This window comes from Mesitornis unicolor, unplaced genomic scaffold, assembly GCF_000695765.1.
Source record: "Mesitornis unicolor isolate BGI_N332 unplaced genomic scaffold, ASM69576v1 scaffold2717, whole genome shotgun sequence".
In the NCBI taxonomy this organism is placed as follows: domain Eukaryota; kingdom Metazoa; phylum Chordata; class Aves; order Mesitornithiformes; family Mesitornithidae; genus Mesitornis; species Mesitornis unicolor.
Window position 1 is genome coordinate 4,905 of NW_010195521.1, and position 26,692 is coordinate 31,596.

Genomic DNA, 26,692 nt, shown 5'->3' on the forward strand with positions numbered 1-26,692 from the left:
ATACAGTGTCATGGGGCTGATAGCTTTGGTGGAAAGTGCTGCAGCTATACCATGCCTTTGTGCCTGGGGGGCTTCTGAAAAGAGGTATTAGATTCTGCAGTCATATGGGCTTTTTACTAAAAAAAACAAAATCTAGTTTTTACATCTGAAAGGAAGAGAGAAGAGGATGGCAAGGATACACTAAAAAAAGCGATCAGTACTATAGAATAAATAAATCTTCCCAAAGATAGCCAGCTCATGGGATTTTTTTAAATGAGAAAAGGATCAGAAAATCTCTTCAGGAGTTCACAGAATCACAGAATGTGAGGAGTTGGAAGGGAGCTTGGAAGCTCATCCAGTCCAACCCCTGCCAGAGCAGGATCACCAGACCAGGTCACGCAGGACTTTCTGTGGCAAGAGGTTTTATGGTGGAACCTGTGAAAGGGAAAACTAAGCAAGGCACACACGTGCTCTGCCCATGCAGAAGGTAAACATTCTGCATTTGTTTGTTGCTGGGTTTTGGTATTAGTCCCTTACTGTGTTTTTGGCAGCGTGTCATGGGTCGTATTGAGGGTTTTTTACATGAAGAAGACTCCTTTGAAAGCAAATTGTGCCTCTTAAAACGAGCTGTAATTACAGCTAAATATTTTGTGAATGTGCTTAGGAAGCATTTTAGGTGCAGAGGAAAAAAGGATTTTGAACTAACAAATCTTTCCTTGGAAAGTACGTCCAAAATGAATTGTTATTCCCTTTGGGTAATCATAGTGCAAGTAGCCAGCTTTATTGACTGGTGATAGCTTGGCTTGCTTGTGTATACAGATTTGTTAAGATTTCCTTTGAGTCCTATGAATTTTCAATTTTTTTATATAAACTAGAACAACAAGTAGCTTTTTAAAATAAAGTCTGTGATCCTGCATTGCCAGTGCTGGTCTCTGATACAGCTCTTTGTTTTCCACCTTGGAATTTGTTCAACCTAATACTGGAAAAGGTTCAAGGAGGTTTTTTGGCTGGTTCTCGGACAGCTCCAGCACCCTCTTGCTATGGCACACAGGCTGAGGTACCACATTTTACAGGGCAGCACTGGGGCAGGGTTTGGTGGCCAGACTGAATAGAGATCGAGAGGCTTCCTGAGCCAGAGATTTTCTTGGCATCGTTATGTTTAACAGTCTTGATAGACCTTTCTTCCACACATTTCTAATTGCCCCTTGAACCCTGTCAGACTTCCGGTGTCCAAAGCATCTCATGGCAATGAATTCTGCAGTTTGTTCCACTAGAACAGACTTCCTTTTGCTTTTAACTCGCGCCTAATAACTCCTCTTGGTGCCTTCTAGTTTTTGCATTACAAAGTACATCCCTGTTCACTTAAATTCCTCCCATGATTCTGTCTGCCTCCTGCATATTGCCCCTGAATCATCCATTTTCAGATCCGAAGAAGCCCAAGCTATTTAATTTGATTGTTTGAGGAAGCCATTCTAGACTTAAGATGACTTGTTCTCTCTGTAACTTTTTTTCTTCCTTTACCGTATCCTTTTCAAGATGGGAAGGCCAAAACGGCACAGTATTTAATGAGCAGGTTTACTGCGGAGTTCTGCAGGAGCACAGTGATGTTTTTTGTTTGGCTTTCTATTCCTTTCCTACTTCCTAAGGTACTATTTGTTTTTTAACAACTACTAAGCGCTCAACTGACACCTCCAGAAAACTATCAGCTGTGACCCCAAGGTCTCGTCACCGAATGGCAATAGCAAATTGGGAACCTGTCAGTCTGTATGTAGAGTTAGGGTTGTTTTCCCCAGGTACATCACTTTGCATTTATCACCATTGAATTTCATTTGCCATTTTATCACTCAGCCACTCAGTATTGCGAGAGCGTTCTGCTTTCCTTCACAAACAGCTTTTGTTCTAATTAACCTGAATAATGTTGTATCATAAACACACTTTATCTCCTCTGCAGTCCATTTATTAATAGATCAGGTCCCCGTAAGGTCCCACTGGTGAAGTCTGAACACTGGCAATTCCCGGGCAGGTGAGTCCCACCTCTAAGCTGTCAGTATACAAGACGAGCTTCCCTTTTGCTCCAAAACAGATCAGTTTTCTACGTAATGTTTTCTGAGGGCCTTTTCACAAGCATTTTGGAAATCCAAGTGTGCTATTCTCCCGCAGCCTGTTCTTACCTATAGACTCCTTCAGGGACCTCTCTGCAGCGTGTTCGAGGTGTTTGCTCGCTCTGCTATTTATTGCAGCGTCTAGCAGTTTGCCCCACAGAGAAGCACAATTTAGTGGGCTGCAGTGCCTGAAATCCCTTCTGGATCTCATTTTTAAAACTGCCGTCACATTTGTCATCTTCTGTTCCCCTGATAGTCAGCCTGACTATGTAGGGCATGTGCCCTCCAAATTCTTGTATCAGAAAGAGACTCCCACGGCAGAGCTTTTCACTCCCTCCTCCTGGCCGGGTACTGGAATAACACAGTAAGTTTTTCTGAGTACTCGTGTCCTTTTGCTCTAAGAAAGGAACATTAAGCCAAGAAATCACCCTCCATCCCCAAAGCTAACTGTGAATTTTTATAGTGTAATGCAGCATTTGGATTTCTGAGCTCAGACAATTTTATTTCCCTCCTCCCTCATTCTGGAGTGGGTTGGCCAAGGCTGCTGCGGGAGCGATTAGAGTGGGTGAATGCAATCTCTGCAGACCTCTCCTGCCTGTGGCCGTGTGAGTGTAATGATTCATTGCCAATTTGGAGTCTGAACAGGCTCGCTGAACTTGGAGGCAGGCTGTCTAGCTCCCTCATCACATAAATTGAAAATATCTTTATACTCCAGTGGCACCTTCTTCTAAATGTCCTGAAATGTAAGGAAATAACATAAATCTATATCTTCAGTGATGTGGCAGGGATTTGCTAGCGTTATTCTCGTGGTTGCTGCTGCTCAGGGCAGGGGTCAGGAGCTCTTTTTAACCGGGGACCTCAGAGCGTTATTCTCTAGCGAAGGGCTGCATTGAAGACAGATAACGCTGCACTTTGCACATTTCTTGAGACACTAAAAACACTGTGTAGCCGTACTGGCATCTCTTATAGATTAAACACAGCTTACACCCGACACATGCTTATAACTGCATCTACACCAAGGAATTTGATGCCATTTCAAAAGCATGCTGCTAGCAGACATTACTGCACTCAGAAACGTTTTATAGCCCTGACCCAAAACTACCATAATTAGAGGTGTTCTCAGCCTGTGCATTGCTGTGCTGAAACCAAAAGGAAGCAGCAGGAGGAAGGATTGCTGCAGAAGAGGGTCTTCACGGAGTTCATGATCCTTATCCCACCACTTGACTCACCCTAAGAAACTGGCATTGGGAATTAAGAGATAAAGTTGAAGAGAACCAATAAATGAAGTTGCTGGGCTTTCTGTTATAACCACAGCGCTGCAGCCATGCCCAGAGTTTCTGCCTGGAAACTCTGCTTGGAGGAGCCGTAGCCTGCACGGGCAATGCAAGGTTTCAGTCAGATTCTGACACCTTCCTGCCTAACGAAGGGCAAGATACTGCAAGCAAATGTTCCTCCACCATCCCCTCCTCTCTCAGTTACATGAATTTTTAGCTATCTATTCATAATTCTCCTCCACTGTTATTCTTGTGTTGAATCCTCTTGGTTTATTTTGCCCTTCTCTCTAGGCTGTCCCCAGCTCACCTCTCTCTTGAGTGCCATTGGAGAGTTTATACTAGTGCTAAATTATCACAAAAATCTACACTATTCCTGTGGGAGATCTTCAAATACTATCTGCTGTCTCTGTTGGTATGCCGTCTTCATGCTAGCTGTGATAAAACAAACAGCAAGAGCACTACCGCAGAATTCTCTAATTTTGGATTAAAATAATAGATTAAAACATATTTTGGGGTGGATAAACCAGCTGCTTTCATGCTGAAAAATATCACAATAATATGAAAGTATAGCTATGGATTTTCTCTAATTTAGTCCTTCAGATTAGGATCCTATCTTTGTTCATGGTTCCCCCTCATTGCTATTCATAGGCTTTCACAGTTCAGCCCCTGCCAGGACATCAGGCTGCAGTAATAGGAAACAACAGCAGCGCTGCATAAGGCCAAATCAAGAGACCGAGTTCCTGCTCAGCCACTGCAGCGAAAATTCTTGCTCAGAACCTTATATTGCCAGCCAGATGCTGGAGCAGTTTGATTTTACACATAAATGGAAATTCTTTGAAGTTTAGAAGAAACTAATCTGTAACTTGTTTCAGAAAGGCAATGAAAATGGGTCGTTAAACCTGGGTGTATCAAATTCCAATTAGTATTAGCATGGACAATATAATTAAAAGGTAAATTAGCCATAATAGCATAGACTAGAACACTTTTTACAGTAACTAACGGTCAATTGAAACCATGTACTTTCGTTTCTGGGATTGTCAATGGTAAGTTGAAAGGACAGAGTAAGAGCCTGTATCCATTCATCTTTGGACAGTAATGTGTTCAGTAAAGCTGAACGTGAAGAGCAGCAGCGTGCCAGCCAGCCGCCGTGCAGATCAGTGGGAGAGATGAAGTGGGATTAAGGAAAGCCGAAGGAAAGACTCCACAGCTGAAAAGTCTGTGGATGAATTATAGACGTGGTGGTATCTGCGCTGCTCTGAGGTGTCAGTAGCAGTTTTGTGCTAATTGGAGGGGAGTTTGGTTAGGCTGCAATGAGCCACCTGGGATCAGACCCGACCTGGTGGCCTGCCTGCAAATATACATTGTAATAATATTACCAGCATGGTGATATTTTAAATGCAAATGAAGGACTTGGTAGGCAGTAAGATTTAGAAATCCCAGGATGTTCATTGCATAAGCAATAGAAAATGTTGAGAAAGTAAATACGTAATATATATAAATGTGGTAAAATGGCATAATTAGGATGGCGACTCTCTGGAACTTCCTTCAGAGTGGTATTTATTAACCCTGGGCTGTCCTTTTCTGCCAGAGGGTAAGTAGTGCTCTGAGATAACAGGCTGCAACTAGCCTTGTCTTCCTGCAGCATTTTGTGCATGGATGAAAGACAACCACCTTGGCTTGAATAACAAAGGAATGTGAACTTCTGCCTTACTGTCTGCTGGGGGGAGCTTGTGGTTTAGTAATTTGCTGGTAGAATTTGGAGAGGTGAACCTAGGGGATAAGAGAGCGTGGATAACCACCCTCTGCTCTCAACCCCATCTGTCCATGCAGCACAGCCAAATGTCAGTGGTCAACATGGAGCCGGAGGGTGTCCTCAGGCCCCTTTTTGTTGGACAGCCCCAAAAAGCGCTGTCCCAAAGCATCGGTTGTACCCTGGACTGGAGGGAAGAGAGGGGGCTGAAGTCAAAATGGCTTTTTATTTCTACGTTGATATTTAAAAAGACAAAAAGGCGCATTGACGACGGGGAGCTTTTCTTGTACAGTCTCCTTTGGCTGTGCTTTTGCAGTGTGCAGACATAGGAATCTACCACTATAGCACTCTCCAGAGCATTAAAAATCATTTGGAATGTTATGTGTTAAGAAAAGCCATTTTCAGATGATCAGCTCTCACAGTGTCAGACCTTCTTTTCCCTTGCTGTGTTTTTCACCGTCTTAGCTTAATCTTCCTCTTCTATTAACTTTATATTGGCCAGCTGGGAACATGTGCAGTTGAGAAAATAGTCAGCATCAACATAAAAAGGTTAATTAAAATGATTAACCTCACCAACAATTCCCTTATGGAGAAATCCTATAGAATTTAATAGAAAGTGATACATTTACTATGTAGTATTTAAACTGTCAGAGAAAATTCCTTAGCAGGGAGGTAATTCCCCATTAATTCCATAACTTTTTACAGTATTCTCCACAGAACCTTATTGGATTCTTCTGTATTAAATTCTACTGCATTTGGCATAAATGTTTCAATACTAATAACTTCTAAAAAGAATTTTGTAGTGATGCAGGGATGTCGAGTTTGATGCGAGGCTTTTCAGAAGCAGGGGGGTACTTTGTAGGAGGGACCTGCAGCAGTGCTGTTATGTGATTTCTAAATGCAAAAAAAGGTAAAATGAGATTACAGTAAATCAACCGAACATGTAAGTAATGCTGCTTTTGCAGTTATGACTTGGGCTGAACTGATCCTGCCCATTGTGGAATCAGAAGTCCCTTGCTTACTGGAGCTGACAGGCAGAATTAGGGGGAGTGCACACTTTAATGTGTTTTTTTATTTCTGTGATAGAAATGGAACTATGAAAATTCTATTAGGGGCAGCTGAGAGTTTTGCTTGATTCCTCTTTGTCTTTGCTCAGCTCATCTACTCGAGTGCAGTGTGTTTCTCCCTGTGGAGAGGGGGGAGAGAGAAAGAAGCGTTTGTTATTTGGGAGTGCTGTGTGGATATAAAAGCTATAAAATGTTCAAGGTTTTAGTATACTTTGCACTTTTAAAATGTAAATGCTAGGGAGGATATCAAAATCGCTATGCAAGTCCTTTGTGAAATGTCTGCATAATGCTGAACTCTGTTACATCTGCTGTTTGTATAGCATTTCTCTTGATAATTTTTCTCTGTCACTTAGCTCGTGATCTTTGTAGCAGCTGTGAGCTCCTAATGACTTTCCCTCTTAGGCAGGTTCTATATTGTTATTTTTAAAGCCTGAAGTACAAAGTAATTTGGCACTTCCCCATATATCCTTGGGGGAAAGTGGTTCTGTTTGGTGTGATTTCTGGGACTCGCAAAAGATCTGAATAAATACAGTTTCTTCCACAGTTTTGTAAATGGCAGACATTGATATATATTCTTCAGAAACGTGTTTTTAAACTAAGAATATTTATGCCAGTGATAAAAAGGGGATTAGCTTTTTCAGAAAGATTGTGGTCAAATAGATACCAAAAAGGTATATCTTGGAGGTGGTGTGGTACACGAGCTTTAGTGGCTCAGTTTGTAAGACAGCCTCTGAAGTGTGTAACTCTCTAGGAGAGTCTGACCAAGGGGAACAGCTGCTTCTCTCTAGGGAAAAGATCCTGCATTGCCCCATTTCAATAGCCCTGTATTCTGCTGTTGGGCAGTGTAAGTCAGGGGTAGGTTAAGAACTAAAAAGATCAATGGAAGTGGGTATCGAACCTCCAGCCTCAACCAGACAGAAATCTGCAGCTCCACCTTCATCAACACCTGGGCAAGCCTGGCCTCTCTCTGCTTTGTGAATGTATATGTACGTGAATATAACCTTTTATTGTTTTCACTGTATCGTGGGCTGTTAATCAGTGTCCAAGCAGTGGTATTTAAAGCACACGTTGTTACCTTCAGAGATCTATTTTATTTATATTTTATAAAAGGCATCTCTCTGCAGAGAACTAACAAAAGGTCAGTGCCAAACTTAAATGTCAGAAACCCTGTTTTGGGAGGTTATAAGCAGATACATTGTCCAGCGGTCAAAAGCCTTCTGTTGAAATGGTTTTCATATGTAGTTTCTGCCATTGCACTGGCCACTCTTGCCTTTGAGGGACTTTCTCTTCCCTTCCCTCCCCAAGGGGGCATCACAGGAGATGAAGTCAGAAGGGACAGTGGCCCTCAGGGTGCCCAAAGTGCCTTTGTCACCAGGTCTGTGGAGAGGAGCATAACCACGCACCAAGGAACAATTAACACCGCTTGGTTTAAGCAGGCCATGTCATACAGGATCATGCTGAAGGACTTTGTGTTCAATCCAGCAATTAAGATACCGATATTTTAAACATGGTTTCTGTGAGCTGTGGCGAAAGGAGATAACACTTAAATGTTTTGTGGACTGACACATTTTCCATTCGAATAATTTTTATGCCTAGGAAGTGCAGCGCTGCACGGCTGACATGAACATCACTGCAGAGCATTCCAACCACCCCGACAACAAGCACAAGAACAGATACATCAACATCCTGGCCTGTAAGTAAGCACAGTGAATTGACACCAAAAGGCACGCTCCTCTCTCAGCGTGTCTGTGCGTGACTGGAAAACTCAGGTGGCTCTAAGTTAAATTATTGCTCAATAATTAATGAATGTGTGAAAGTGTGGCTGGGAGATAATTTCCCTACTTGAAGCAGTGGGCGTTTTGACTTCTCCGGGGCCAGGTTTTCACTGCAGCTTTTGTTTTAAAATACTTTTGCAGCTTGATGGTCCAAGAGTAGTTTTAGAAGTATCAGTTTGATATGAAATTTTTGTGGAGGAATAACTGGGATAAATCGATGATCAGAGCTCTTCTGCCCACCAGTGTCTAAAAACTGGCCTAAGGGAAGTGCATGGTGGAGCAAAGAGTTTTATTGATGATCCCTGGGATTCCCTTATAATCCCAAAGGCACTAAATCTTACAGAATGTATCTGCTCTATTTCAAACTGCTTCAGCTGTGTGTACGACTTGGATGAACAGTGATCTTTGTAGCACAGTGCAGGCTTTGCCTGTATTCCTCTGAGAACTGCAAATCTGGACTCTGCTCCAGAATGCAAATTATTGCAGGTTTGGGATGGAAACGTGGTATCCTTTTCCATATTGTTCTGTGATGTGGAACAAGTGGCAGATGCAGCAGTCACTGTGGTTTAGGAACAAAGATGGAGAGCCGCTGATAAAAGGTTCACAACCTTCATAAGCATTGTGGTAAATCTCGAATGGTTTTTGATGGCACGGGAATGCAATGCATAGGTGCCAGCTGAGGACTGATTCCCAGACCTATAAAAGACTTGCTGTGTGGCCTTGGGCAAGGTGGTTCATTGTGGTTCTCCCAACTCTGATTTTAGACATAGATGTCTGGTCCTCCTAGGCACAGAGGGAGAAATAGCATTGGAGAATTGGAGCAGGCACTCCAGGCTTCCAGGAACCTCTCTGTCCGTCGAGCATTTGGGTGGAACAAAATGTGGAGCTGAAGAGCATGACCTAAAGTGTTGTCTGCTGGGCGTGAGGAGGGTGATGAAGGAGTGAACACATTGACTCGGCTCCCAGAGCCAGCAGAACTGTCTGAGTCCAGCCCCTGTGCAGGATAACGAGCTCAGACACAGCCAAGCACAGGCAGCTCCACTGCAGCGAGAGCTGAGCCGGTGTCTCCGCGTGGTGTCACACAGCCCTGCAGGGTGCCCTGGCTTTTTGAACCGCACTGCGCTGTGTGATGGGGATGATCCTAGAGATCGTGCTCCTCAAGCTCCAGTGTCCTTTAAAGGGATGCTGTCCCAGCATGAACCGTGTACTGTGAGGGATGTGAAGCCTGAGGACCTGCTACCATGAGCAGATAACTGAGAACCAGCACTCCCACCTCCCCCTTGACTCCAATCCAAGGCAGATTTCTTCTGTGTATTAACAAGGGCTACTCCAACACCTAGAAAATGGCATGCTTACCTGCAGTTCTGCACTGTGTTTCCTTAATGCTTCTCTGCTCTGTTTTTATCCTGCAGATGATCACAGCAGGGTGAAGCTAAGGCCTTTACCAGGAAAAGATTCTAAGCACAGTGACTACATTAACGCCAATTATGTCGATGTAAGTTGTTTGAACTGCTTTTTCTTCTGTAACTCTGAATCCTTCCACAAGGAGGGGGTATTGCCACTTGTGAAGTGGTTGTGTTTTTCAACTTCACCTGATAATTTTGCTACAAATTCCTTACTATCCTGAATGAGAAAGACACCTTTCTTTGTTACCTTTAAAATATTAATGTCTGCCATGATATTCCTTTCATCTCACCTGGCATTTTGGTTTTCTTTGAAGGGCTACAACAAAGCAAAAGCCTACATTGCTACCCAGGGTCCTTTAAAGTCTACCTTTGAAGATTTCTGGAGGATGATTTGGGAACAAAATACTGGAATCATTGTCATGATCACAAACCTTGTTGAAAAAGGAAGAGTAAGAGATTTTCTAGTTTATTAGCAGTCACCCCTTTGCACCGCCATGAATCGCATGAGTAGAATTTGTTTTTGAATGGTTTGAGATGATAAATATTGGTGTATAATAGATAGCTAACGTAGCAGCTATGTAGGGGTATGTAGCTAGCCATGATTTTTGTTTTTAAAAAAAGCTCTAAACACAAAGATAAAGCAGCAGCTCAAACCCTCAGCCAACCCACCCAACTATGTCTTTGTTCAGAGAAAATGTGATCAGTACTGGCCGTCAGAGAACAGCGAGGAGTATGGCAACATCATCGTCACGCTGAAGAGCACAAACATTCACGCCTGCTACACTGTGCGCCGCTTCACAGTCAGGAACACAAAGATGAAGAAGGTGAGGAAAGCCTTCACTGTTCTCATCCAGATGCCTTCTGGCTTGAGTGGGATGCAAGGCACACAGGAGCAAACCTCAGAGTTTGCATAGGCAACTTGAAGCAGCAGGTGGATGGGAAATAAGTAAGCAAAGCCAGGATTGCAAGGAAGCTGGTGCAAGGTTTAGCCTGTATTTCTTCTTCTCAGATTCACTGCTGCTTTAGTGTCACAGTTACTGCTGTTATTACCTGTTCCTACATGTGCTTTTCCTTGAACTCTGTCTCCACCTAGCAGGAGGCAGAGCTACAGAAGGTACCTTCTGTTAGAGCCCAGCACTTTTTCAGCTGAGCAAGCCAGTAGGATTGAGTATCTTTCCATGCTTCTCTTCTCTAACCTTTCTCTTCTTCCTATGCACACTTTGCACGCAGGGTCAGAAAGGAAACCCCAAAGGGCGGCAGAACGAACGAACGGTTATTCAGTATCACTACACGCAGTGGCCTGACATGGGTGTGCCCGAGTACGCTCTGCCCGTGCTGACCTTCGTCAGGAGATCCTCCGCAGCCAGAACCCCGGACATGGGACCAGTGGTGGTGCACTGCAGGTACGATGGGGTTGATGAACTACTTCATGGCAAGCATACCCTGTGCACAGCAGGTGCTCTTAAGACAGCACTGTAAGATATTAATACAGGAATGTTCTAGCCCCATGGGGTGCAGGTACACATGAGCTTGTTTTGCCTACATCTTAAGACTGCTCCAATGTGAAAGCTTCCCAGTTGCATTAGCAATACCCTGTGTCATTATACTGAGCTGCTGAGCAGCTTGAGTGGTTGTGCAGTTCCTTGTTTGAAGTTTGTTTGTAGCCTCCCCATTCAGTGCATGGGCAGGGCAGGATCACCTCTGCTGGCAACCAACCATGTGAATACATGGACATGTGGGCATGCAGTTGCCACTGAACCAACTCACGTTCACCAGCACTTGCAGTCAACAGAGGATTTTCCTTCAATGAGTGATCTTCATCACTGTGTATGTATAGCACCACAGCAAGGATGAGAGGATGATGGGCGTTAGAACTCCTTCCTGAGCAGAAATTGAGAAGCTCTGAAGAGCTTCCCTCTCTGTTTGGCCCAGGACCATCCTCCTACCTCAAGGCTGAAGCCAACTAAGACAGCCCCACAGCCTGGAGCAACCTTGGTGGTCCAGGCTAGCAGCACTTTGGCATAGGGTGGATTTTTGTATGGCTTCTTCTATCCAACTCCAGTAACACCAGCAGTGGAGACAGGACACTCAAGTGTCAGACTGTGTGACCAGCCAGAGTGTGAAATCCAGGACCACGGCAGCCCCATCATCCCTGCCCTGGCCTGCAGAGCCAGCCAGCTTTGGTGGCACAGGCATGATGGCTTGTGTTGTGTTCATCCTCATCTTGCAGCACAGAGATACCCACAGAAGGGAGGAAAATATATACCTGGTAGAATTCCTAGAAAGCAAAAATACTTTGCTGAGAAGTGTTCATGGTAGGGGGTAGCAGGGAAAGGAAGGCCTGTGAACAGGAACATTTGCTTTGTTCTGTTCTGCTGTTGTGAACATTTGCTTTCATCCGGCTGTATGACATGGCTTTCTCTTATGTTTTCTGCAGTGCTGGTGTTGGCAGAACTGGTACCTACATTGTGATAGACAGTATGCTGCAGCAGATAAAAGACAAAAGCACAGTTAATGTCCTGGGTTTCCTGAAACATATCAGGACACAGCGCAACTACCTCGTCCAGACAGAGGTAAAAATTGCAGCGAGGTTGAATTTAAAGCCATGTACATGTTTATGTTGTAATCCAAAAGAAAATAGATTTTTCCAGTTACATCCCTGTAAAAATTGAATATATCACTGACATTTTTTGCACTGGAATATCTCTCTTTTTTCTAGACCAGAAACTTCAGATTTTGCTTTTGACTTATTCAGAGTTGTACGTGCTACACTTGTAAATGTTTATCTGGATTTGGCAGTATTTGCATGGGTGGCTTGCTTTGCACACCCTTTCCTTTAATGTGCTCTACCCCTCCGTTAAAGCCAGCTGTTTCGTTTATTGCCAGCACCTACGTGACATGCTGTTGTTTTTCTAGGAGCAGTACATTTTTATTCATGATGCCTTGTTGGAAGCCATCCTTGGGAAGGAGACTGAAGTATCTGCAAACCAGCTGCATAGTTATGTTAACAGCATCCTCATACCTGGCATCGGAGGAAAGACACGACTAGAAAAACAGTTCAAGGTAAGGCTTATCACTGCCATCCAGAGGGACTCCATTTCCCTACTCTGTTTTGTATGGCCTGTCTTCACTGTCAGTTGTCAGAGATAAGGAACCAAACCAGAACACTTGATTAGCACAGCACAGCGTCTTGAGAAGTTCAGTCCTCAGCAGTCTTAGCTGCACTGCTGGAAATCAGTGCTAACACTCGTGAAAGTCAGAGGTGAGAAGAGGGACGTGGTCACTGGTTTGGAGTGTGTTCCTGGTCTCCCTGTTCCCAAGGGGGCTTGGTTTTTCCTGAGTCTGGTTGGCTTGGCTGGAAGTCTTCCTCCAAACTGTGGCTCTCATACATATGGAATGAAGTTCTTAGCTCCACCTACTATTTCAGCACTGTAGACAAAGAATTAATAAATGTTTTAACACCAGAAAATACAATGTGCCTTCCTCATTGCTAATAACGGGACTTGCTGCTTTTCCCTGCTATGTCGCAGCTGCGTTCATCCTGGCCAAAGTGATTTTTTTTTCCTCAGATCTCCTATTTGAAACCTAAGACTTTCTGACTGCATTTTACTTGAATGCATTTAAAAATACGTTGTGAGACTATGTATCGTAAGAAGATTATATGTGACATCTGTTTTCACAGCTAAACTCGCTCAGTTAATAACTACCCAAGGAACAGAAACTGTTAAGTTATCCCAGGTGCCAAGCTATTCGAAAAAATGAACAGGCTCTTCTCTGAATTCACTTGTACAAATCTCAGTACTTCTCCATCAGTGAAGACATTCCAGATGCTTAATTACTAAATTAAAGAAACAAACGCAAGCACGTGCACATAGACACACACACACACACGCACACGCACACGCAGAATGCAGCAGGAGAAAAAGATTTCTTATTAAAAAAACGTGTCACACTTTTACAAACAATACTAAATTATATGTGTAAGGATGTCTTCAGATGACTCGTGGCAGAATTTCAAAACCTTAAGTGCCATTTTCAGAAATGACTTTCTCTGCCAACGTTGCACACGTATTTAGAAACCACATAACTTCTAATGGGGCTTACGTCAGTACACAGATGAGTTGAGTGCTATCTTGTTTAGAGTGCATTTGAAACTGGGACGTGACCAGCAGCAGTCATTAAATCTTTCTCTCGTTTCTGCTGCTACCACAGAGCTGGCAGGAGATAACTTGAGCTTATGCCCTGGTATATTCAACAATCTTAGAGTGAAATTATGCTGAGTAATGAGTTGCTAGTGCAGGAGATGAAAAAGCCGCCTTCGCTCTCTTTGCTGTGGTAGAGTTTCCCCATGCACTCAGGGAGTATTCAAACACAAATCTGCCTCTCTGACTTCTCTTTGTGCCTCTAAGCGGCCCAGAATGAACTTGGCAGACCAGAGAGACACAGCCTCACATCTCAGATGCCGGCGTGGTGGGGTCCCCAAAGGCCTGGCAGAGAAAGACATTCTGCAGGAAAGATCAGACTTTTGTTTTAGAAGGAAACATAAAAGTTCTGTTGTTGTTTTATTTTGCTAGCTTTTCTTCCTTGAGACCTGCTTCTGACTGAACACATCTGCAAGTCTTTGAGATAGATTCTGAAAGATAACTGAACGTAGTGTTCTGTGAAAATACATTTTGATGGAACTTCATTTTCAGGATGTTTCGAAGCTGAGAACTGAAGAGATCTTTTTATCCATTAATCATGTTGTATGAAAAGGATGATTTCCATTGGCATCTTGAGTACTTTAAACAAGTTTAACAATGCAGTTTATTCTTCCACCGATGCGTCTTCGCAGGAGTTGGCAAAGAAACCTTCCCTCTTCATTTAGTGCGCCGTGAGGGCTGACTTACTACTTTATTCTCTTTCAGCTGGTTACACAGTGTAATGCAAAATACGTGGAATGCTTCAGTGCCCAGAAAGACTGCAACAAAGAGAAGAACAGGAACTCATCAGTCGTGCCGTGTAAGATCACATCTTCGGTTTGATTACCGCCTAGCAGAACTTTTTGTACCGAATTCTCTCGGTATTATGCATGAAAAGGCATAGCCACTGGGAAGGAGAAATGTAATCTTTTGTTCAGACCAAGCTGCCTTGTCTTTCAGAATTACCCCGATGAAACTGAACAAAAGAAAATAGTTCCAGTGTCAGCCAGATATACTGTCCGAGTGAAATGTTAATTTGAAGTGCTTAAGAATTTGAATAATTAGGTAGGGGATAAATCTATGGAATACGGAGAGAGCTGCTTTGATAATGCTCCCAGCTCAGGTGAGATCTCCCAGTGCGATTGGCACAAGTTGTTTGTAATTCAGATACTGCACTCAATTTCTGCGTCTGAGCCTTCCGCAGATTTGAGGGTATTTAGCGCCCGAGGACACAGTTTCACAGTCTTTAATACAGAATCTGTGCACAGTTGCCAAGCAGTATGAATTCGCACCAGACCAAGCACTGGCACAACATCATTCCCATCGCATTACCCAGAGCACAGGACGTACAGGACAGGTGAGAGCCAAGCTAGCACAAAGCAGTGGTGGCACAGATACGGTCCATTGTGAAGTGTGTTAATAAAAAGGGAAGTCACCAGGATATATCTTAAAAACAAATGTGAAGGGACCAGAAATAGTCTGTATGACTTTGCACTTTGTGTCACGCAGCTGCAGTGGTTTCAGTTTGGGCTTGGGGTCTCAGTCAGTTTAAGGATGCTGCTGAGCCCAGCCCTCAAATGGGGAGCAGTGTAGATCTGGTGAAGAGCACACACAAGCTTCTGAGCATCACCCATGAGGGAAGGGGGTGCCCCTGGAGGCTCCCTCACCCCCAGCTGGGAGCAGTGAGTGATGGCAGCGCTATGGAGTGGTGGGGGAAACAAAATAAATCAGCTGGGTTTGTGCGCTGCTGGAGACAAATGGAACACTACAGCCCAGAATTACCTGAAATCCCCTGTTATCAGTGCATATACTGTTATTTGGTAATTCAGCCTGCTGTGAAAATCTTTGCTATAGTAAAATTTGATTCCTGAAATTACTTTGTCCTTGTGGGAATATTGTGCAACATTCTCTTTTATATCCTGTGTTAGCAGGCAATGCTTTAACGCAGTTAAAGTGCTGGCCTGCTCCTGCGGGAGATGGGAGCTGCACAGTGTTTGGTTTGTTAACATCTGAGAAATTCTTACTTTCTGCATTGTGCCATGACCAGACTTTGATTTTTCTTCCCCTCCCCTCTGTTTTTTATCTTTTTAATCTTATAGCTGAACGTGCTAGAGTGGGCTTGGCACCGCTGCCTGGAATGAAGGGAACAGATTACATTAATGCCTCTTATATCATGGTGAGGAAGCCAACACCTAATTACAAAGTAAAATCAATTCTAAGGTGCTAAATACCAGATGCCTATAATTGTCTTAATTCTGTATGTAATGGCTGTGTATTAACAGATGAGATTTTAACACCTTCCCCATAATGTAAAGCTATTAAATGTGTTTTATTAAAGATTGTTGCCTAAAAAAATTAAATACAAGATTCATTTAGATGGGATGCGTATCTCCGCGAGATACAGTCAAATAAATACTGGGATTTAAAGTAAATGAAAACAACCTGCAGCACGGAAATGGAGTTACAAAATTATAGTCTGTGTGAAAATATTGTGGAATAAAATAAAATAGGGTTATTATGTGTCCCCAAAGGTGAAATTAATGCTTTAAAAGTATTGAAGGCGGTAACTAACTGTGTGGTTTGTTTTGCTGCAAAAGGGCTACTACAGGAGTAACGAGTTCATCATAACCCAACATCCGCTGCCACACACGACTAAAGATTTCTGGCGAATGATCTGGGATCACAACGCGCAGATCATCGTCATGCTGCCGGACAACCAGAGCCTGGTGAGTGAAACGCGTCCCTTCCTGCACGGTGCCGCGGTCGCATAGCCCAGCAAGGCACCATAGGGTCACTTGGTAACGTGCTATGGCTATTTTCTGCTTGGAAGCAAAAGCCAATTTTTGAGCCACCTTCTCAAACTGTGCTGTAAGCTTGCTAAAAAAAGAGATAAGTTCTGAGATGTAGGGCTTGTCTTTTGCTCTGCCCTTTTGCCCTTACCCCTGGGAAAGGCGTCCTGAGCTGGTTGGACCGCAGTGCTCGCAGGCTGTGATGACCCAGCGATGACCACCTCTGCAAAGCTCCTGAGGGCTGCCTGGCTGGTGGGGTGTGAGGTTACTGGGTGACCGGGGCCACCAGTAAGGACTTTGAGAACAGCCAAAATACAAAGCAGGGACAGTAGGAGAGTTGCTTGGTTTGCCCAGGGGCTTAAGGTTCTGGCCATGCAGGACTACCACCATGCAAGGTTACAAATGCTGTGTTCGGTGAAAGTAAAAAGCAAACATGTATGTTAATTTAAGTGGAAATAATGAGACAGACAGAGAGAGAGAGAATAAGGAGATACAGGTGAAGTGCTAATCACTACTTCCAGATTTACTAGCACATCTCAAGAGGGTGTATTGAAAAGGATTAAGAACTAAGTGGTTCGTTTTTTCATGCACGCATCAGTGAGGTGAATAGACAATTGTAGCTGAGAGTGGGAGAGAAACCACCTTCATTACAGCAGGAAAATAGCAGTCATGAGGGGCTACTAAAGAGGCAGCAGTCGATACGCTTCCTGTGCGCGGTGCAATGAAAGGGATTGCAGGCAGTGCAAGGCAAAGAGCATTCAGAGAAATCCGATCGAATCCAAAAGCACTAATGAAATGAAAGTGTGTCAGGTGGAAATGAAGAGGCTGATCTCGTCTTTACAAGTACATGAAATAGCCCTGCAGAACAATAGTGATTAAAGGGTAAAGGAGGGATGCTGGATTTGTAAGGTCACTTGGTCCCTGCTTTCACCATCCAGGGTGGAGGTTGGTGGGCAGAGCAGCAGCATCCCTGCACTGACAGAGTGTTGGGTGTGGGTTGTTGGCTGGCAAGGAAGGGTGGCACAACGCTGAGGTTGTGTCAAGGTGCTCAGTGTGTAATGCCAAAGGACGAGATGCTAACGCATACTGCTGCTGCATGAGGACCTGTCACTCGGCAGGACAAGTCACTCCCCTGGTGTTCACCGCTTGCTGGTGTCTCTGCACACAGAGGGCAGAATTTTCAAAGCGCTCAGGGGACTTAGGACCCTAAGTCCCATTTTCAGAATAAACATTTAAGGCCCGAATCTCACCAGTATCTTGCTCACCATGCTCACAAAGGCCCACAGAAATAAGCTTGAGTTGAGAGATGTGCTCATGGCCACAGCAGCATGAGTGGGTTCATAGCTCTTGTTTTCTCCTGAGTAAAGCACAGGTTGTTTGGAGATGCAGGAGTGCAGTGCTGTGCTGTGCATGCTGCCCAGGAGCCTGTGTGCTCACACTCCAGGCACAGTAGACCCCTGAAGCCAGGAGGAGAAGCAAGCTTTGCATTTATGTGGTTACAGAGCCTAATTTTCTCTCTCTGCAGTGAACTAGGAATGCACAGTTATTTTTTAAGGATTACCTTTGACAGTATGTTACCTCCATCCTCTCAGTTAGGCCTCTTTGGCACTGAGCTGCTTCTACCATTCACAGTCTCAATGAGATTTTGTAGTGTCCCTTCAGTAGAGGAGTTTTGCTGGAGAAGTTGTGTCAAGTTAAGCCAGTGTTGTTTTCAAGGCTAAGAGCATTTGGGTTTTTCCTTTTCTCCTCACTCCTCCCCTCGCTCCTAAAAATTCAAGCCCTACACATAAGTATCCATCAGTCTTCTACCTAGACCTGATCCACCGACCTTTAGTTTTGGATTAGACCACAATAAAACAAAAATTAAAATTAATAAGCAATTAATTTTTAAAGGTCAATGAGCTTTTCTAAACAGATATCTGACTTTCATGCAAAATTGTGTAGGCAGGAGATAATAAAGCCTGGGATACAATACAAAGGTTAAGTATGAATGAGCTAAGATAACCATTTCCCTATGAAACCAATTAAAAAGCAGACATTACCTGTTTGGACACACGAAGGAAGGATCTGGCAAGCTTTCTGCCTACTGTAACAGTACATTAGTTTTAGACAGAAATGGTTTTTAAAGGTCAGCTCCTGATCATCCCTGTTTATCAAACCAATTTTTTGATCCGCTGGATTTTTCAGTCACACACGAGGTATCTGGAGAGCTGCAGTAGTGTGCTGTTTCATTCCCCCAGGCAGAAGATGAGTTTGTGTACTGGCCAAGTCGTGAGGAATCCATGAACTGTGAGGCCTTTACTGTGACCCTTATCAGCAAAGACAGACTGTGCCTCTCTAACGAAGAGCAGATTATCATCCATGACTTTATCCTTGAAGCTACCCAGGTAAGATAAACCTCCAAATGGGGGTCTTGGCTTTTCACCAAGATGTTATTGATACCATTTAAATATGGAAGAAGAAGAGTTCAGAAACGGTTTTGACACGGATTTACTTGTAAATGCATGTGCATGCATGTTGCTCACAGGGGAAGGGTGTTCTCGTTGGCTTCTCACTCTCACATCTTCTACTTCCAGGTAGGTTCCTCTGGCTATGAGACAACAGTATCATTCGTCTTATTTGAAAGTGAAGGCATTGGTTTTTCATTTCAAAATCACACAAGTAGATTGAGTTGTAATTTGTAAAGTACATCAAGGTTCATTGTACTATTTCTGCTTGTGAAATTCAGCATTTCTAGTTTAATTGTTTGGGAGTCTTAATTGGTTTGGGTGTTTTACTTAAGCACACTTCTTTTGAGCTCTAAACCTGCCTCTGGCTTGCTACAGGGATTGCAGCTGGATTTTGCTGCAAAACATTAGTTTGCAAGCACTTTTAAATTTTAATTCTTTGGTTGCTCTTCTCGTGTTTGACTTTTGAGCTGTTAAGGCCTCTGAGAGGAGGTTTGTATGGATATAAGCCCTGAACTCAAATACCAAGTCTGTCAGTTAAACATTTTGTTAAAGTTTCATTATTTTAGCACATTCACTGTTACGGAGATGCTAGAACTGTGCATCTGTCGTCTTTATTCTACATATACTCCCTGGAAGAAGAAGGTATCTCTTCAGTTTGTAATGGGGCTCTTCCCTCTTCCTACCTGGAGTGGATAAATGTGAAATTGAAGTCGCTAATGCCCAGGCTGGTTTGTCATTGCAGGATGACTACGTTCTGGAAGTCCGCCACTTTCAGTGTCCTAAATGGCCAAACCCAGATGCTCCCATAAGCAGTACCTTTGAACTTATCAATGTAATCAAGGAAGAGGCCTTAACAAGGGATGGCCCCACCATAGTTCATGATGAGTATGTCATCTCTTTTCTCCCATTTATGTGTGGGTTGTACAAGGATTTACTCGGCTACGGGACACGTGTTAGGATGGATGTCCTTTCTTGCATGGAGTGGATGGGGTTTAGTGCTCTAGGGAACAGGATCAGAATATTTAAACTTCAAGGGATGAGGTTTCAATTGGCATCTGAGGCCAAATGCATCTTGCTTAGTGTTGGTTTTATGTTGGTTGTAGTCTTAGGTGGACTCAGAAAGTGAAACTGTGTTTGCTTTGCAATCATTTTGAGTTCTTATGCACCTGGAAATATCCCAAACAAACCTCATAACCTGCTTCAGAGCCCAGCAGAGCCCTGGTTTAGATCAGGCTGTGAGCAGCCCACTATGGGCTTATGGAATCCAGTTTGAAAGCAGCCCTGACCTCCTGTCTAACAGCCCAGGTTCAATGTGCCATGTAAGACAGAACAAGCTTGGCTCAGCTGTGTCTCAGGATGAGCAGCAGAAGTATCTTGTGACAAAGGGCCTGGGTTTTCTGAAAGCAGATTTACATTTCCCTATTCTGCTTCCCCAAAAACACTCCAAGGGGCCCACATGGTGCCAAGTGAGATGGAGGGAGCCCACTGACACAGGGCCAGCATGCCCCAACACTTGTCTCTTTTGTAGTGCAGCGGTGAGCAGCATCTTGCCGGCTATGCTTGAATGCCCAGTTATAAAGGGTGCTAAATATTGCACTGTATATTATTACTTTGCACACATTACGGAACTGCAAAATACCATTCTAGTGAAGCTGGAGCCTGGGTCTAACAGGATCTCTTTGGAGCAAACATCAGGCCAGTGTCAGCGACTGCTCTGCCTGCAACTTCCCCTTGCTCTGGGGTCCATTTGACTTTTTATAATTGCTACGAAACAGAATTAGCGGGAAAGTCTTGGAAGCATTCACCTCTTGTGCAAAAACATTACCATACTCTGGTATTTCGGTGGGCAAATCAGCCCCTGTGCTGATGTGCAACCGCTCGCTGGTTTCTGCTGTTGCTGAAGGAGTTGTCCCTTCACGTTGGTGTCACTGCTACAACAGGTTTTTCCCACCTGACTCTTGCAAACGGTGCCTTGGGCTGCAGCAAGTCGTTTTTCTGCCACCATCTCCTGCCTTGCTAATGCACAGTGTAAGCTCTGTTGCCTTTTGCCAACACTGATTAATTCCAGGCTAGTTTTAATATTCATGCTTTGGGTAGTCTGAAGTGAGGTTTTGCTACTCTTGCAGTATTTAAGATTATGTTTTACAAAATTAGAACCATTATTGATTTGGGCATTTCATGCTAGACCAAAAAAAAAAAAAGAAGGGGAAATCAAAATCGCATTTCTAACAGTGCTGAGTCCTTCTTTCTGTAAATTGCTTTTTTGGTTTATTTGTCATATTCAATGATTTTATTTTTATGCCTAATACATAACGTGGAGTCTGTTTTTCATCAGAGCCTAAGCAAATGTAGCTGAAAATGAAGATTTCCCTTTACTACATGCAACAACTATATCACATAATCCACTAATAATTACAACTGCAGATTAATTCCAAATATATGAATTTGCAAATACCAAATGCATGGGGTATTAAGGAAGTACATGGTGGGATGAACTTAACAACAACATTTCAAAGTAGTTCAGAAATTCCAACTTGAGACAGTTGCCAAGATTTTTAAATATAACCGCCCATATGTAGGCAACCAGATAAAGATTTGCTGCATAATCTTCTGCGAGAAAAGCCTTCAGATTGTTGGGAGCTGGAGGTTATCAGCCCAAGTAAAAAGGAGACCATTAGACCCTCAGAGGCATTTAGTTCTGTCTCATCAGGCACAAGAATTGGCCCCTTCGCGCACTATCCCTGTGTAATCAGTTACAGCCACATAGATAGTTCTGCTGCTGCTTCTATAGACCTTTCATCAAATAGAGCAGATCTATTGTGATCTGATTTCTGTTTCCCATTTTGAGGCAAATTGAGTTTGCAAAAATCATATGAAATTAAGTCAGCATATGTCTTGATATCCACAGGAATGCTTTAAAAAAATCCTAGTGGTAATCTTACGATACCAGATGGCATTGCAGTACTTGCCGATTATTTAAGTTTTCATGTAGAGCTCTCCAAACGGTTTGCAGAGCAGATCAGCACCAGTGTCCCCTTTTACAGGTGGGGACATTTAGACACAGGCTTTCTCAAAGTCACAGAGCAAACCCATAGAGAGAATTTCAGTCTCCTGAGTTCTGGGGGAGCAGAGGACGGCTGAGGCTCCTCAGAAGCAGTCAGGAGCCGCTGCTGCTTGGGATCCTCTGTCATATGCACGCATGGTTCAAGCGTACCCAGATTTAGCAGCAGTAAGGTTCCTGCCTGACCAATATCTCAAGGACACATCGATTTCTGCTCCTGATGAAAACCCCTTGCTCGGGTTCTTATTAAATGACAGCACAGCTCACCTCTTCAGAATCCGTAATGTCTCTTGGGTGCCCAGCACGGGGATGTTGCGTTTCGCCTATGAATCAGACCTAAGGAAGACTTTGAGATGTGCCCCATTTACTTGTGAGCACCTCATATCCGTGTTAGTTTTACATAATTGTCAGATGCGGAGGAAGAGGCAAAGTCTCATTTCTTTCTAATCGTTTATGTTTTGCTTGAGCTCCCACTAATGAATTTAAAATACGCTCAGCTATAATGCAGATGCTTTCAGTACATGTGGCGTGTGAAGACTGATTTCAGTGTTATAGTCTCCAGGCTGGGTGTTTTTAAATGGCTCACGTTCTGCTGCTGATACAGTTCTTTGTACTGAGTACTGCAGATACCCTGAGATGACTGGTGGGCCATCAAATTTCTTCTATAAATTAAAATGACTAGAAATTAGCCAGTATAAAACAAGCATTTAATAGATACAAAGATGGACTACACTAATTAAATAAGACTGTGTCAACATCTTCATGGCTCTGTGTCATGCCCAGTGTTTCTGAGTAACTTATCATTTTGGTGTGGTTTTTCAGGTATGGAGCTGTGTCAGCGGGAACGCTATGTGCCCTTACCACTCTGTCCCAGCAGCTGGAGAATGAAAATGCTGTCGATGTTTTCCAGGTGGCAAAGATGATAAATCTTATGCGGCCTGGAGTATTTACAGACATTGTAAGTCTTTAAATTGAATATAAATGGGTACTTGACAAGGTTTTCATCTGAGACCGAAAGCATAAACTAAAACACATATTCTATATGTTATCAAGCCCTACTGCCTCTGCTGCCAAGCAGAATTTGCATTTGGGGCTTTTTTGTGTAGTTGTAGACCTCAAACTCACAGTTTAAGTCTCTGATTTGCAGTTAAGCTTATTTCTCATAAAGTCAGGGGCCACTAGGGCAGCCCTAGCAGAGAGGGACCTCTTAGCTTGTCACCATCCCCCTGGCAGCCCTGTTGTAGGCTCAGCTCTGCTGTTCAGCCCTGGCACGCTGTGATCTGAAGGGGTGCAGCAGGGCAGGTAGAGCCGCAGGGAGAGGAAGCTGCAGCAGGGGAGCCCTACCCATGGCCTGCAGCAAGAGCAGCATCCCTGCCTCAGCGTGCCTGGCTCTGCCCGTACGAGAGAGCGACCTGGGGCTGAGCTGTGGGCTCAGGTATTGTCCCGCTCTCCTGTAGTGTTTAATAATATATCAGGAATAATATTATCTGCCCACAACTGGAATTTTGAGTTGATGAGGTTAAGCTCGATTAATAGAGGTAATTGCTCTGCAAGTCTTTTTCTTTGCTATATGGATGCTTCTAGTAATGAGTATCCATGACCTTCCCTGGAAGTGCAAAATTTCAAGTGCCACTTGCTTATGTACGCTGAGAGGATCGAAATAACTTGTCTTTTCTTTTCCAGGAACAGTACCAGTTTCTTTATAAGGCAATGCTAAGCTTGGTCAGCACTAAGGAAAATGGAAACGGTCCCATGACCCTGGACAAAAATGGTGCTGTGATGGCCAGTGACGAATCTGATCCCGCAGAAAGCATGGAGTCTCTTGTCTAATTGGAAACCTGAAAAGGCACTTAATTTGTAGAACTTCTGAAGACTGAGTGAACTTTTTTGAGGCCTTTTTTGCCAGACTCTAGGTTATACAATAACCCAATTACTTTTTTACACTGATAAAAGTTTTGATATTTATTTTTTGCCATTTTATGTCTTAATGGTATCCTACTGAGCATTTGCACCTCTGTTTATTTCACACAGTGAAACGCGATTTTATCTAGTTTGCACTATATGATCAGTGTTACTGCCTATAATAACCTAATACAAGACAAGCCCTGATGTGACATTCCATGACAACAAACATACGCTTTTTCTGTTCTGTTTAAACGCAGTGAAGTTTTGCTAACTACAGTGACCCTCCAATCTTAAATCTTGAATGCTAGGCCAGATGGGCTCTTTCAGTGACAGATACTGTACCCCCTCGTACCATATTTCTGATTTTAATGGTCATGTCACAGTTTTGGTAACGGTATTCTGCATTCCAGCGGAGTGGATGAGCAGTGTTCATCCCTTCGTGACAAAACGTGGCAGGCGATCATCAGCTGCAGTGAAGGTGTAACAGCCTTGTGGAGCTGAAACGATTATTTCTGTATTGTTTCAAATTGCTGTTTCGTACACTTCCAGGCCTAAGACTTGCTTCACGTGGAGTAGATCAATTCAATATAATTATAAATTAGATGCATTTCGTATGTGGGACGCAGTGACAGGTTTTGAATTTACAGTTTCAAAGTTTCCCCATGTATTCAGAAAAACGTTGGTTTTACTTTTTAACCAGCCCTACGATGGGAAAGTGTTTTGGTTTTATTCTCATCAGAGCCAATACAGTGAGAAACCTACTACAACCCCGAATCAGACCTGTTTTCAGATATATTGAAGGTAGCAATATTTTACATTACTAAGCTATTCAATATTTTAAACACATTAATTTCCTTACTATTTCTTGAATATGACCTCACACCTAATGGTATGTTATATGATGACAGGCGTTTCTTAATTTCATAACTGTTAGATGCCATTTTTACAGGTGTGTAATTTTCATACTTTAGTGCTAAAACATAAAGTACTGATCCATATTTACTGGTGAAGCAAACTAATAAAAAAACTACCTATAAAGTGACATTCTCCCTCTTTTTTTTGCCAGACTAATTCTTTAGCACAAACCTAGCTTATTGTGTTTTCCCTCCCACACCGATAAAATGGTTTCCCCCAGATTATCTAAAAATTGAATTACTGTTTGGAGCATTTAAGTGTACATCCTCATTGGCTCCCTTTTCCTTTGGATTTGGTCGCAGTTCAACAAGGTCCATCCCTGTTTAAGAGAAAAAGTAAGCACATACTTAATTCTTCCTGAAATTTAGTGCTAATCGTGTCCTTCATAGCTCGGCTGAGTAGGGAGGGGTTATTGAATCTGCCTCGAAAAGGAAACATGTCGTTTCAACCATCCTGACGTTTGGTGTACAGTTAAAGGCACTATCCCTTATCTATGGCATTAATTTTGTTACTTTTACATTTTAACTGCACAAAATACGCATTGTAATTTTTTAGGACTTGTCAAAACATTGCAGCGTTAATTTTTTTTCATCTGACTGTAAACCTGTTCATTTCTTCCAGTCCAGTCTTGCTGAACTACAGACATTTGGCAAGGCAAACCCCACTTTTGTTGGAGGGGAGGGCAGGGAGGAAGCTTAGCGAAGAAGGAGATTTCTGTGCACTTTCACATGCAGGGAAGCTGAAAGTGAACCGCTTAAAACTGTGTTGAGAAGTAGGGACTTGGGTTCAGAACCGCTCGAGGTAACAAAGCTGATCCAGCCTCACTGAGCAGAGGAGCAGTGCAAACTGGGTGAGCACATGCTAACATCTTGCCTTTTTGTTTCTAATAAGGGGAAGATTTCCTAGCATGGATATACACTTGATTAATTGCAACACCAAAGTATGTGAGAATTCATCAGCAACCTTTTACAGAGTCACCTTTGACTTCTGTCTGCTGAATCCCTCCGTACGAGTGATCCAAATAACTGCTAATGCCGAATGGTGTAACAGATCCATGGTTTCAGTAAGGAAATCCCTTGTACTCCAGACAAAAAACATGCAAAATGTTTTCAAAGAACGCTTTGTAGGTTGCACTCAGGTAGGAGTTAAGATTGGCTCTCCAGTTGCTACACCTCAGTTACAAGAATTGTTTAAGTGAATTTTCAAGCACTGGAAGGTTTTGCTGAGTGGTTTGCTGGCCCCTGCACATCAGCATTAGAGTCTGGGGAGTCCCCCCTTGCACCACCAGTAGTGATCCTGGCCCCAGGCAATTCTGGCTGGTGGCACAGAGGGACTCGGATGAGTTGAATCAGTTCAGTCTGAAGTGTTTAAGTTCCTGGGGAGGGCTAGGGAGAAGTTAGGAATTCAAACCCTGACAAGAGCTAAGTGACACAAAGATTGCTGCAGGCATCAAGAGGGTTGGATTTGTTCAGTACTTTCAGCTGATTACTTTTCATCTCACTGACGTGATGGAAGATAACTGTGGTTCGTGACACACTGCCTGAATAGCCTTGGTTTAATCCCTTACCTTCTCACAAGTTTTAAAGATGAGTGGAAGAAGGCTGTGGGGGTTGAACGTTCCTAGATGCTTTGGAAATCCGTGCGTTTGCACTGGCATTTTCCCACATCTGAAATACTTGCATGGGGTTTAATCCATGGGGAAATAACTCACACTGATGTTGTATGAGTTCTCCATGGATTTTTTCTTAGAGGGCTCAAGCTGTGTGTGAAGTGGTGTGCTGACAGTCAGGTAGCCAATAGATGGTAGTGATGCTTTGGGCTTGGAGTGGATGAAGCTAGGAATTGCTTGTGAAGGGCAGGATTAGGAGCGAGGAAGAGCCCAATCTCCTGCTGTAAGCAGCTGTGGTTCTGCTCTGTTACGTGGATTCGCCCCCTTTCCCTGGGACCGAGCAGGAGGAGCGAGTGTGTGTTCAGAGATGTGCACTCGTAGAGCTCTGCTGGGATGCTCTCATGGGTGTCTGGCCAAATCGCACTCTGT

At 43.5% G+C, this 26,692-nt stretch overlaps 1 protein-coding gene across 1 annotated transcript in view; it reads left to right on the forward strand.

Moving 5' to 3' along the window:
* LOC104543503 (receptor-type tyrosine-protein phosphatase gamma) overlaps window positions 1-24,773 on the forward strand; it is a gene marked incomplete at its 5' end in the record, with an annotated part of 27,168 nt that extends 2,395 nt beyond the window's left edge. Inside the window, 14 exons of the mRNA XM_010188132.1 lie at window positions 7,769-7,865; window positions 9,360-9,442; window positions 9,668-9,802; window positions 10,043-10,177; window positions 10,584-10,756; window positions 11,791-11,926; window positions 12,270-12,416; window positions 14,261-14,354; window positions 15,634-15,710; window positions 16,132-16,260; window positions 18,564-18,710; window positions 19,516-19,658; window positions 22,657-22,792; window positions 23,518-24,773. Of these exons, the coding sequence (XP_010186434.1) occupies window positions 7,769-7,865; window positions 9,360-9,442; window positions 9,668-9,802; window positions 10,043-10,177; window positions 10,584-10,756; window positions 11,791-11,926; window positions 12,270-12,416; window positions 14,261-14,354; window positions 15,634-15,710; window positions 16,132-16,260; window positions 18,564-18,710; window positions 19,516-19,658; window positions 22,657-22,792; window positions 23,518-23,664 (1,779 nt within the window). The remainder of the gene's footprint in view (window positions 1-7,768; window positions 7,866-9,359; window positions 9,443-9,667; window positions 9,803-10,042; window positions 10,178-10,583; window positions 10,757-11,790; window positions 11,927-12,269; window positions 12,417-14,260; window positions 14,355-15,633; window positions 15,711-16,131; window positions 16,261-18,563; window positions 18,711-19,515; window positions 19,659-22,656; window positions 22,793-23,517) is intronic.
* Between the last annotated feature and the right edge of the window lie 1,919 nt (window positions 24,774-26,692).